We start from the raw sequence: 11,404 nt of genomic DNA on the forward strand, positions 1-11,404 counted from the left end.
ATCTGATAACTTAAAATTCATATTATACATAAAATATAATTTTTATTATTTTAATTATTTTTAAAATATATATAAAATAAATACAATAGAATATATAAATAAAATAAAATATTTTTTAAAAAAAATTATATTTTATACATTGTACAGGGTCATGAGCTAGTTTATTAATAATAAATAAAAAGCAGGCCTAATTATCATGACGCCAAAAATAAAACGAGTGCCCTACTACTTCCGTAGGTTTCCAGCGGGCAACGCATCCGTCTTTCGCGTCTCCCGATAGCAAAATCTTAATTCTGCTCTGTGCTGTTTCGGCATCGCCCTCCGCCGCGGCAATCTAACCAAATTAGGGCTCCCATCCGATCGAGTGTAACGCACACCTCTTTACCATCCCGTCTCTTCTCCGACCATCGCCCACGGTAAGCTTCGTCCGCTCCTCTCTCTCTCTTCCTTCCACTTTCCCTATCATTTCCCTCTTCTCTCTCCTTTCTTTCTCTCTTGCAGGTTCTCCCTGGCGTCGCCGTCCCATGAGGACCGGATTCTCCTCAAAGCACTCCAAAAAGAATTCCGACGAGGTGCCTCTCCCCTTCTCTCTCTCCTCCCATCCCTTTCTTCAAGAACTTCGAATTCTCATTTCTTTCTAACCCCAATTACTGGCTTCGTCCTTATCCAGGAACGGAGCAAAAAGAAAAAGATGAGATCTACTAAGCGCCGCCGCCATGACTCATCATCGCCCTCTTATTCCTCCGGCTCAGAGATCGATGCTCGCTCTCGGAAGAAGAGAAACCAGCGGGAATCCAAAAAGCCGGAGAAGATGAGGAAGGAATCCAACAAGCCCGTAAAAAAGAAGAGTCGCAAGACCCGCTATCGCAGGGATGCCAGCGTGAGTTCGTCGAGCAGTTATGCGAGCCGGAGTTGCTCTACTTGTCGGGGCCGGAGCAGCTCCTCCGGGGGAAGTGAGAGCGACTCTGGGAGGTCGATGAGCCGCGCCCGTGGTAATAAAAAGGTGAAATTGAGGGAGAGGATTAGGTCGAGGAGCCCGCCTCCTGCTGATAGGAAGGCAAAATTGAGGGGGAGGAGCAGGTCGAGCAGTCCTCCGGCCCGTGCTGATAGGAAGGTGAAATCGAGGGACAGAAGCAGGTCAAAGGGAATGGAGATGGGGAGAAGTCGGAGGAGTTTGAGGAGGATGAGGTCCAAACGGGATGGTGGTGGGTATCTAGCTCGGAGCTGCTCGTCTTGTGAGGGGAGGAGTCGTAGCAGCCGGAGCTACAGTCGGAGTCTGAGTTATAGTGAGGGGAAAGGCAAAGAGGTGGATCAGCCAAAACGGCTTAAATCAGCACTTGTGGTAACCAAAGAATCAGAGGAGATGGAAACACTTGGTAGCAGGAGTTACAGTGAGAGTCATAGTCATATTGAGGGGAAAGTTAAAGAGGTGGATCAGCCAAGACGGCTTAAATCAGCATTTGTGTTAACCAAAGAATCAGAGGAGATGGAAGGACTTCGTGGTAGGGATAAGATCATTCAGGGTTATGATGATTTGGGGAGGAGTTTTGATGCTTATGAGCAAGCCTTAGATGATAGGCAGGTAGAGTTAGGTGGGGAAAAGCATTCTACCGGTACTTGGGTTGAGGATACTGCTTATGTTAAGGGAGATAAGTATGTTTTGACCCAGCTGATTACAGAGCCTGCCAAGAATGCTGATTTTGGCAATTATGATTCCACTAGGAAGAACAGTAGGGATGCAGTGAATGCTGGTAGTTCAGAGCCAGAGGATTTGGAAATGCTGTTGAGACAGAAAGCATTAGAGAACTTCAGAAAGTTCCGAGGTGGGTTCTTGGCACAAAAAGGCACAAGTGGCAATCAGAAAGATGAGTCCATTCAGAATGAACCCTGCACGAATGCTGGTAGATTTGTCGAGGCAAAAGACACTATTGTTTCATCAAATTGCAAGTCCACCAGTTCTCTTGAATGCCAAGGAAGCGGACAAGGGGGAATTCCTATGACTCAACCCAGAATTAGATCTATCGTGAGTATTCCAACAGAAAATGGTGATGGAAATTCTATCATTTGTTGTCAAAATTCTAGTGAGAGTTCAAGACCAGCTGTTGACCCTATCGTTGCTAGTGCTGCTGATGGCCAAACTGCTCCAAATCATTTAAAGAGGAAAGAAGAGCCTTTGGACAAAGTCTCATCAGGGAAAACCCTGTCGGCCAAAGATATCCAGAATGAGAATGCAGTTGCTGAACCTGGAAGTAGTGCCACTATTGGGGATGAATTGAAAATAGCGGATGGGTCAGCCTCAGGGGCTTCTGCTTGCCTTAATGTGAAAAATGGAAATAAACTTGCAGAGAAGAGTACTACTGGGTCTCATTTTGAGCAAAAAACATTTTCTAGAATGCATGACGGGGAAATGGTGCAGGTGAGTTATGTGTTGTTTTGATCGAATTGATTGTTGGAGTGCACAGATCAACCTGTGCAAAAGAGATTTCCTTCTCTTTACTTAGTTCTGATTATATTTATGTGTTTGGTAGGTGAGCTACAAGGTTTACATTCCAAAGAAAAGCCCAGCCTTGGCAAGAAGGCAACTGCAGCGGTGAAGGATGTGCAGTAATGTTAAGTCTTCATGCGCTTCTCTTTTGAGGTCTGCAGCAGTTGACTGAGCTTTGATCTGTTTTCTCTATCGTTGTAGATCTTTTAAAATGCATTAGTAGATGGCAGATGATGATATGTTCTGTCTCTCAGGTTTATTTTCGATGCTTTTATTTCAAGCTTATGATATGTTTTACTTATTGTATGCTCGCATCAAACAATTTGGCACTTTTGCTTATCCATACAAATGCAGAATTCCGATACTGTCATGTCTGTGCAGTATGAATTGCTAATTTCTGTTGGAATCGCATTGTCAGTTATGAAAATATAATTGATTATTACCTTACTGTCTAATGAGAGGTAATTCTGCTTCCCATAGTTACTGTTCTGCAGGGTGTTGTGATCAACAAATTTTTTAACTGTATTTGGTCTGCACATTAGTTTTTTTCCTACAACTGAAGGTGGTGGCCTCTTTGAGAGTAAGGAATTATGGAAATTAGTCTCAAAGAGGTTTCTGGGTGATTCATATTCTGGCATGATGTTGGTGAAGTATTTTTGCTTGGTCTTTGTCAATTACTTGTTAGTGGAGAATCATCTCTTTTGGAGTTGCTTCATAAAGGTTGTACAAAGACATACATGGCTTCCCTGGGTATCAGTGCTTAAGGTTGGCTTTGTTCTGTTTAACTTTATTTTCAACATGCGTAAGTTATTCTTCTCTGTATATCTTTGTTGCTTTCTAGGTTTCCCATAGTTCATTGCTTCTGTTAGTTATATCTTCGAAACAAAATTACTGATGCCAAATTGATGGGAAAAATTCTCTTCTTTGAAAGCTAGCTCATATGATAATTTATATCTTCAGATACAACAGTTACAACTTTTTGATATGTTTTTATACAGTTGCAGGATGCTTTAATTACAACTGTTACCTCCCAAAAGGTAGAATGGGTAGTTCATATTACTTCACAATTTGATGTAAATGATAGATAGTTATGCTAACCTAAAATCAGAGTGGTTTGCTCTTGTTGGATAGGTAGTTGAAAGAGAGGACACATCTGGTCTAAGTAATGACTACAGTATCATATGCTAGCACCAAAGAGTAATGATAGAACAATAAACAATGTTATTGTGTTATGAATCAGTAATCAATTATTAATATATGTTTTGACAGTTGCTGTTATTAATTATAATTTCAGTTTAACTCATTGCCTGGTTACTGTTAGATCAGGCAACAATCATAATGTTATGGCTTTGGAGTTTGGAATGCAGAATTAAGTTGAGAATGGATCTAAGGATTCTGATTATTCTGATCTTCTTGTGTCATAATGTAGAATTGCTCTGGGTGGTATCACATCCACTGGCCAAGGTGATTTTCGGGAAAGGTAGTTAAGAGGTTCTCTCATGGACTCCATGTTTCAAGCCATAATTTAGAATTGAAATCCAAGAAATTAATACTCAAGAACACAGCCACTTAAACCGGAAGAGTCCCATGAAAATGCATTGTATATGGGATCTCAAATAGATGGATGGCTTATGCTATCTTCATTAATAGTTTTCCTCCATTATCATTAATGAGGCTTTTTGAAAGACTACTAGGGTCCGTTTGGTTGGAGATAATTTAGCATGGAAAAATGAATCCCACGTTAGATTACCATGTTTGGTATAAAAGGTAGAAGAGAGAGATGGTAAAAAAAATTAATGGGCTCCATATTTATTTTTTGAAGAGAGAAGGTAAAATAAATACCATGGGGGGTTGATATTTGGTAGATTTTCGAGTTGTGGTAATCCATGCTTGTCAAAAATACTTGCAATAAAGCTGCATATGTAATCATTAAATTTATTCTAATGTCTTTCCAAATGCATCCAATAAAGAGTTTTGCAAAAAAATTAAGATGGAGATGGCATTATGTGAAGGGCTCTGTGATTATAGTCATTATATAAAAACTAATCGGACGTGACAATGTTATCTTAGTATTAAAAAATTATTTTATGTTCAAGGATATATTTGTAAATTTGGCCATGTTCGTATATATATTTACCTCCAACCAAACGTAGTAATCTTTTTTTAGTGTCATTTTTTGGAGTAATTTTTCCACCAACCAAACATAATAAAAGTTATTTTCCTCCACAATCATTTTTTCAGATAAATGATTCCCAAAAATTATCAGATTACCTCATAATCCAACATACCTCAACCAAACAGGCCCTTAGGGTTATTGGGGATCCAAAATAGGTGGTGCATATTGCATTTTATTTTTTTTAACTCTAGCAGAAGAATAAGTTTCATGTGCCATGTACTCATATGGCAACCTTGACTGTGCAGCCTGTGCTATCCAAAGCAGGAATTTAGGTGCTGGATGGTATCAGTTTGTGTCGGATGCTATGCACTAGTTGGCCAACCAAGTGCGCTATGTTGGGGGTATCTCTATGTCATAGGTTTTGGTCTATGTCATTTTGAGCCTGCCCATGCCATTCTCAGGCCCCTTTTTCCATTTTTTTTTCCTTTTTCTTTTTCTTCTTCTTTTTTTTGATGGAAAGGGCCTGTAGGCAGTGGGCTACACAACAGAGGTAGCTCCCTTGTGAAGGCATGATTTAAACATGTTCTTCTGGTAGAACTGCCAAAGACTTCATCTGCTTAATAATTTGGTACCTCCAGCTCAGGCCCTTTTCCCCCTTATTTTTCAAGGCTTTTCTGTGTATTAGCACATGACAAAGAACAGTTTTGTAATATTGTGCCAGCTCTTGTTTGGCATGAACTTGGCAGGTGGTATTGTAATCCTTAATGCGAATGTGTCATGCCAGAATTTGCTAAAGCCATTTACTGAAGCTTGTCATTAAGATCGATGAATCATTCACTTTATCTATGCTTTATTTATAAATGGTGCTGGGGCTTGCAGTCATTGTTGATAATGGCTCTTTGCTGGACATAGTGCAACTTGAGATTGCGAATGGGATGCTGCAGTCCTGAATTTCTACCCTGAAAAGGTGTAAATCAATAATTTCCTAGGCATTGGAAAGTCTGTAAGATCAGACTGAAGTCAATAATGTTGACTCTTTTTTGAAAGGTAGGTAACTTTCATAGGGAGTTGTTAACATGGTTCATAGTTGTCACTACTGCTGACATTGTCTGTAAAGAGTTGGTTGTAGTGGGAACTTGAATGCAGAATTTAATTCACAGTACTTGAATGTTCTCAGATATTTTGGTTGGCAGACATGTCTTGTGACCTTTCCCATGGAAGATGTACAAACAGAGCCCTGTGATACTATGATGTCTTGAGATGAATTAGGCACATATATTGCTTGGTCAGTGATCCAATCAGATCATATACATCTCTGCAGAGTTGTATAAGCAAGCACAGATCTATATGATAAAGTTGGATGACATAATCATATTGAAGTTGTCCCCATATGATTGTACAGGAAAGCACCTGTTCATAAGATGAATCGCTTAAATTGGGTATGAGTTATTTTCTTCATCCATGTCTGTGAGAAAATATTCTCAAATCTAATGGGATCTTAAATTCAGATGAAGAATTCATTTAGCAATGAGCTTCAAAACTCCAAAAGAAAATGATGTAGAGTGCACCTGGGATCGTGTGGAAGCAGCTAAATCAATGATCTTCTGTAATTGTCACGACTAAAGGACAGGTTCTACCATTTGAAAGCAGTTTTTGAAGAACTTAAAACAGCCTTGATGAAGAAAAAGTGCCTGATATTGGACTAAACTTCTATTGTTGGCTGTAATCAGCACTTGTCAGATACCAGCCATGTTCTCGGTGTCAGCTTGTGGGAAGATCATACTTTTGTTAGGTTTCGGTGAACTTGGATTGAACTAATTCACTGGAGGATCAATGATTTAATATTTTTGTTGCTTTAAGTATTTGTAGGATAAATTTGTTTTTTAACCATGGTTTTATTGTATCATTGGAGTCAATCTCCTCATATGAAGCTAGGTCAAGGTTATCTTCGCAACATCCTTAATATTGAAGAAGTAAAGAAGCCAAGATTGAGGTTATTTCGTACTATGTTGAGAATTGAAGTACAAATCTTTTCCTTTCTCTTGTAATAACTTATGTATTGCTGTGGATTGTTGCAGATAAACTTGATTTGCTCATCCCAGATAAACTGGAATAAGATCTCTCTGTAGATTTTGACTAATTCTAATTTCATAGTTTTATGGTGGTGGGCACCAGTCCTTCACCCTGTTGTCTTTCATTGTTCCAATCATTTATTTTTCTATCATCTTTATGGCCCACCATGATTTTCGTGTACATTCCATCAAAACTCTAATCAAATTTCTTTCTAATTCAATATTGGTGTTTTGCATCTGGTGATTGGGATAACTGTTTTCCTTAGGTTATCTTTGCTGGTTGGTTAAATGATCCTACATCACCAACCAATTGCTGCCACCACTTTCCATGTCATTGTCGACTGCTGGCATGGTTTTTCACTTTAGCTGTTCCACACCACCACAGCCCCCCTTCATCATTGGTGCTCTCTTGTTGCAACCAATCACTACAGTCCTACACTGTAACCTGCTCACCTATAGGCCATTATGTCAGTGCTTGAGAACTTCTGCAGGTATGCAGGACATCAATAAGTAGAGACCATAATCGGTTAGGGTTTTATTTTTTGAAATGAGATGCTATATAGGAATATTGTTAGTTTGTCAGATTTCAATAATGTTACAAGAGATGACCTTTATAAGACTTACCCTGGCGTTACTATCAATTTCTGCTGACTTTGGGAAGGATGTATTGATCCGACTAAAGCCTTTTTTTTTTTCCCCTTTTTATTGCTTACCATCCAAGGCTGAGATTGTTATACTGTGCACTTTTTGACTTTCTATGCTTAATGTTTGAACCTTTTGATTTACAAAAAGAGAACCGACAAGGAGGGAGAAACTCAGAAGAATTATTATGAATAGCAGGGTTTAATTAGGGATATAAATGACTCAGCAAGTAATGTAAGAAGAGTGAATGTGAAAGCAGGGATTAAGTAGAGATAGAAATGAATGAAGAAGAGGTGGATATGTCTATGAATTTTCATCTGACTGTGGATAGATGAGTATCACTGACCTGTTTAATATCTCTATGATGACTCTGGTGTCTCACTGCAGTTCTTTTGTAATGGCTATATGATGCAAATTATACAATATTATATTGAGTTGTATATGTGGCTATTGACTAAGCTTATACATCCCTTTGAAAAATGTTGGAGATGAAACAGAACGTATGTTGATGGTTGCATCATGTTTGATCTTACCTTGTTAAGATTGCAGTATTGCTTACTTCTGTCACCTGATTGCTAATCTAATCCAAGTGACTGATGAAACAATGTGATAAGCTTGAAGTAGGTGTTAGTAACTCCATCAAGATTCATATTTATGCAACTTTTTGCATCAATTAATATTTGAAACTTTCAAATCTCAATATGTAAAGTGAACTGAGTATGTGGAAATTATTACTTGAAGGGGTTGGCTCTCTTCAAATTTTCAGTGTGACAAACACTGTTTGTAGGAGCAGTGCTATAATAGTAGAATTTCTATGATTTCAACCAGGAAACCACAAGAGAAAAGTTCCCCAAAATCCGTAATTGCTTCAGCTATCCAGAAATGCACAAGTTTTTGAGAGCTTGCAGCTTGTTGCAAATTACATGGAAGTAATATTGGATTTATGGTTCTGGTGCAGGTAACAGCTTGAAGATTATATTACTCCCTTCACAAAGACGGCCGTTCTGGAAGAATATGACCTATGAGGAGCACAATCAGCTGATTACTTAAATTTTTGACGGCCAAGCTGGTATTTGGAATTTTAAGGTGGCAGCTCGTAGCGTGCAGATGGTTCGCAAAGATCTTTTGGCTGGAGGATCCCCGTATATTTGTCCACATAGGCATAATCTGTAGTACCTAAAGAAACCGTTCTTATAGCACAAAAGAAATTGGGGATGCCTTGGCTAATAAATTGACACTAATAATATTCTATATAAATTCTAAGGATTCAGCTCATACTATCAATTTAGTTCCACAATTTTCACTCATACTTGCTAACAGGATTATCAGTTACTGTGGTGAAGCATAATCTGAAAGAACCTTGGTCTGACAAGGCTATTTGAAGAAGCATATTATGGCCGTGTCATCCATTTCCTATGGCCCTTTTTTGTTGTCTCTGGTCTTGCATGACCACGACCGGAACCAAACCTCATTTACCTGGCGCCGTTCAAACATGCCCAGCCATTTCTACCTTAATTAATCTGGCGAATGCCTTTTATAAGTGGAAAATTGGAGGTTGGGTTAGATTCGCTGTGAGTTGGCTTCAGAATCACAATGCAGACAAGCAATTTCATGGACACGTGAGAAGTATAGTAGCAAGTTTGGTGTTCCCCTGTCCGCTCTACTTTGGGAATTAATTTTAAGGTTTGTAAATAATCAAAGAATTCTTAATGACTTGCAATTAGGGGTGCAATTGAGCAGAGCCGAGCTCAAGTAGTTAGAAGCTCGAATTCGACTCAATTTAAAATAATCAAGCTCAAAATTTGATTTGAAATTGATCGAGCCTTAATATTTCAAATTCAAACTCGAGCCAAGCTCGATAAAAAATAATAAAATCTAAGATTGACTCAATTTGATTTAAATATCAGTCAAATTATACTGGAGCTTGAATTCGACTTAAATCAAGTCTTAACCTATGGATATTAAAAATAATAATATTAAAATATACATAAATTTGAGTATGTTTGCAAGCTTTCGAGTCAAATATTCTGTTAGTTGAGTTCGACTTCAAGACTATTTAAGCTATTCGATCTCAACTTGAGCTTGATAATAACTGAATCAAGTTAAGTTTGGAGTCAAGTCAAATTTGAATAGCACATGAGCAGCTTGATTCGTTTGCACCTCACTGGCAATAGTAGCTTGAGTATACGATAGTTTGGGTGCCATCATAATTGTTTGGATTCTGTGTGAACCTTTGCATCTGCCCACACCCAAAAAGGTTTCAATTTATTTGACTTGTTTTACACATTTTCTTCTTCTTCCTCTTCTTCTTCTTCTTCTTCTTCTTCTTCTTCTTTTTTTGGGTAAAGTGGAGCCATAGGCTATATATTCAGATACAGAGAAAAAGATACAGAGCCTGGAGCTCCCAGGATGAGTTTGTACGTTACAAAAAAGCAACAGAAAATTATCCCAGACCAACACAACAACAGTGAGACTAAAATACATATAGTTACAGATGGAACCATGGAGAAAACAACAAACATATACTGACGGGTACTGCCAAAATAAAGTAAGATAGGAGAGGAAGCACTGGGATTAGAGGAGTCAGCTCCATCCCGCCGAGAGTGCAATAGAGTTGAGCCACAGAAGACACACCCTGTTAAACAACTTAGGAGTAGCTCCCTGCAACACAATAGCAGTTTACAGCTGAGAGACATGAAACGCTCCGACTGCATATTATCCCATATCCAGGCACCAATAATTGTATCATAAATAAAAGCATATGGCACAACTATAAGGTAGATCTCCCCATCAGGCAACCCCAATATATGGAAAAGAAAGCACACTGAAAAACAGCATGATTCCCCTTGCTGAAAATATAGTATATAAATGGAGAAAGGTTTTCCGAAAAACAGGTCTAACAGTATAGAGGAATCGAAAATATCAATAATATTGTAATTGAACTCAGTGCTGATGCAGCGAAGCAAAGGATGAATAGCCTCCCAACATTTCAGCATGCTATAACAGCACAAGAACTGATCTGGGAGCATCCAAATAAGATTTTCAAACCATCTTATCAGAACAACCACATTAAAATCCATCAGCATCATCATCGTTCATAAAAGGTCCCCCAGGAATCTGCTTGAAGGATATTAAGCAAATGGACCATCAGGTCCAATCTCAATGTAAGACAAGATCGCTGAACTTGCAAGAAAGTCAGCAGCTCTGTTCCCTTCTCGAAAAGTATGAGTAACTCGAAAAGAATGAAAACGTTGCTTCCAAACCTGTAAATGATGAAGCAGGGGTTCTGCTAGATTAGATGCACCAGATTTAGAAAGCCATCGAATAACCACAAGGGAATCTCCTTCCACCCATAAATCTTTCACCTGTAGCTGGTAAAGGGCCACAGCCACCCCAGCCCAGGCAGCTACCAGTTCAGCAAAGGAAACAGAAGAGGTTGCTAACCTCTTGCCCCCTGCTCTGATAAGCTTACCTTGATAGTCTCTGATCACATAGGCAGCTCCTGCCTCCTTAGAAGAAAGAGATGCATCAAAATTTATTTTCAGAACGCCCATGGGAGGAGGGAGCCAACAAACCAAGTTGGTATCTGTAGGTGCCGGAAGAACCGACCTTATAGCTCCCCAGTTCCATGAGCAGTTCTGCCGTAGGAGGGCAGTATTAATACAATTGAAATCAGGTAGGAGAAATAAAGCACGCCTATATACCTGCGTCGGAGTAACAGTAAGATTCCGGAATAGCCGGTCATTTCGAGCTGTCCAAATGGACCATGCCACACAAGCCACAGTGAATCTCAACCTGTCCTCTACCTGGGACATTAGATTGCAATATTCTAACTCCGGCAAAGAAGCAGATTGAAAATTGAAACCCAAGACTTGAGCACAGACCATCTAACAGTTCTTAGCGAAAGAACGTTCAAGTAGAACATGATTAGAATCCTCAATATAGTTAGGACACAGATCACAGAACTCTTGAGAATTAGGAAGGATATTTTTTCGACATAGCAAATACTTGCAAGAGAGTCGCCTCCAAACCAACTTCCACCAAAAAGTTTTCACACGCATTGGCACTTGAAGAAGCCATATATTTTTA

At 39.1% G+C, this 11,404-nt stretch overlaps 2 protein-coding genes across 6 annotated transcripts; one reads left to right on the forward strand and one right to left on the reverse strand.

Moving 5' to 3' along the window:
• Positions 1-228: 228 nt before the first annotated feature.
• LOC105050756 (uncharacterized) lies at positions 229-8,590 on the forward strand. 5 transcript variants are annotated; one of them, XR_012138711.1, is made up of 6 exons: positions 229-572; positions 671-2,416; positions 2,529-2,638; positions 3,915-3,965; positions 4,907-5,648; positions 5,779-6,741. XR_012138711.1 is itself a non-coding variant. In XM_010930904.2 (5 exons), the coding sequence occupies exons 2-4, from the start codon at positions 525-527 to the stop codon at positions 2,592-2,594; spliced, it is 1,860 nt and encodes a 619-aa protein (XP_010929206.1). In that variant the 5' UTR covers positions 229-416; positions 502-524; the 3' UTR covers positions 2,595-2,638; positions 8,274-8,590. The 5 variants fall into 5 exon arrangements, 3 of the variants coding, with proteins under 3 accessions (XP_010929206.1, XP_010929197.1, XP_010929217.1); XR_833088.3 differs by having other exon boundaries at positions 4,907-6,741; XM_010930904.2 differs by lacking the exons at positions 3,915-3,965; positions 4,907-5,648; positions 5,779-6,741 and adding an exon at positions 8,274-8,590 and having other exon boundaries at positions 229-416; positions 502-572.
• Positions 8,591-10,446: 1,856 nt separating this feature from the next.
• LOC105052474 (uncharacterized) lies at positions 10,447-11,202 on the reverse strand. Its single transcript, XM_010933292.1, has one exon. It carries the CDS (start codon positions 11,200-11,202, stop codon positions 10,447-10,449), a length of 756 nt encoding a protein of 251 aa, XP_010931594.1.
• Positions 11,203-11,404: the final 202 nt, after the last annotated feature.

Source organism: Elaeis guineensis, chromosome 2 (assembly GCF_000442705.2).
Source record: "Elaeis guineensis isolate ETL-2024a chromosome 2, EG11, whole genome shotgun sequence".
In the NCBI taxonomy this organism is placed as follows: Eukaryota; Viridiplantae; Streptophyta; class Magnoliopsida; order Arecales; family Arecaceae; genus Elaeis; species Elaeis guineensis.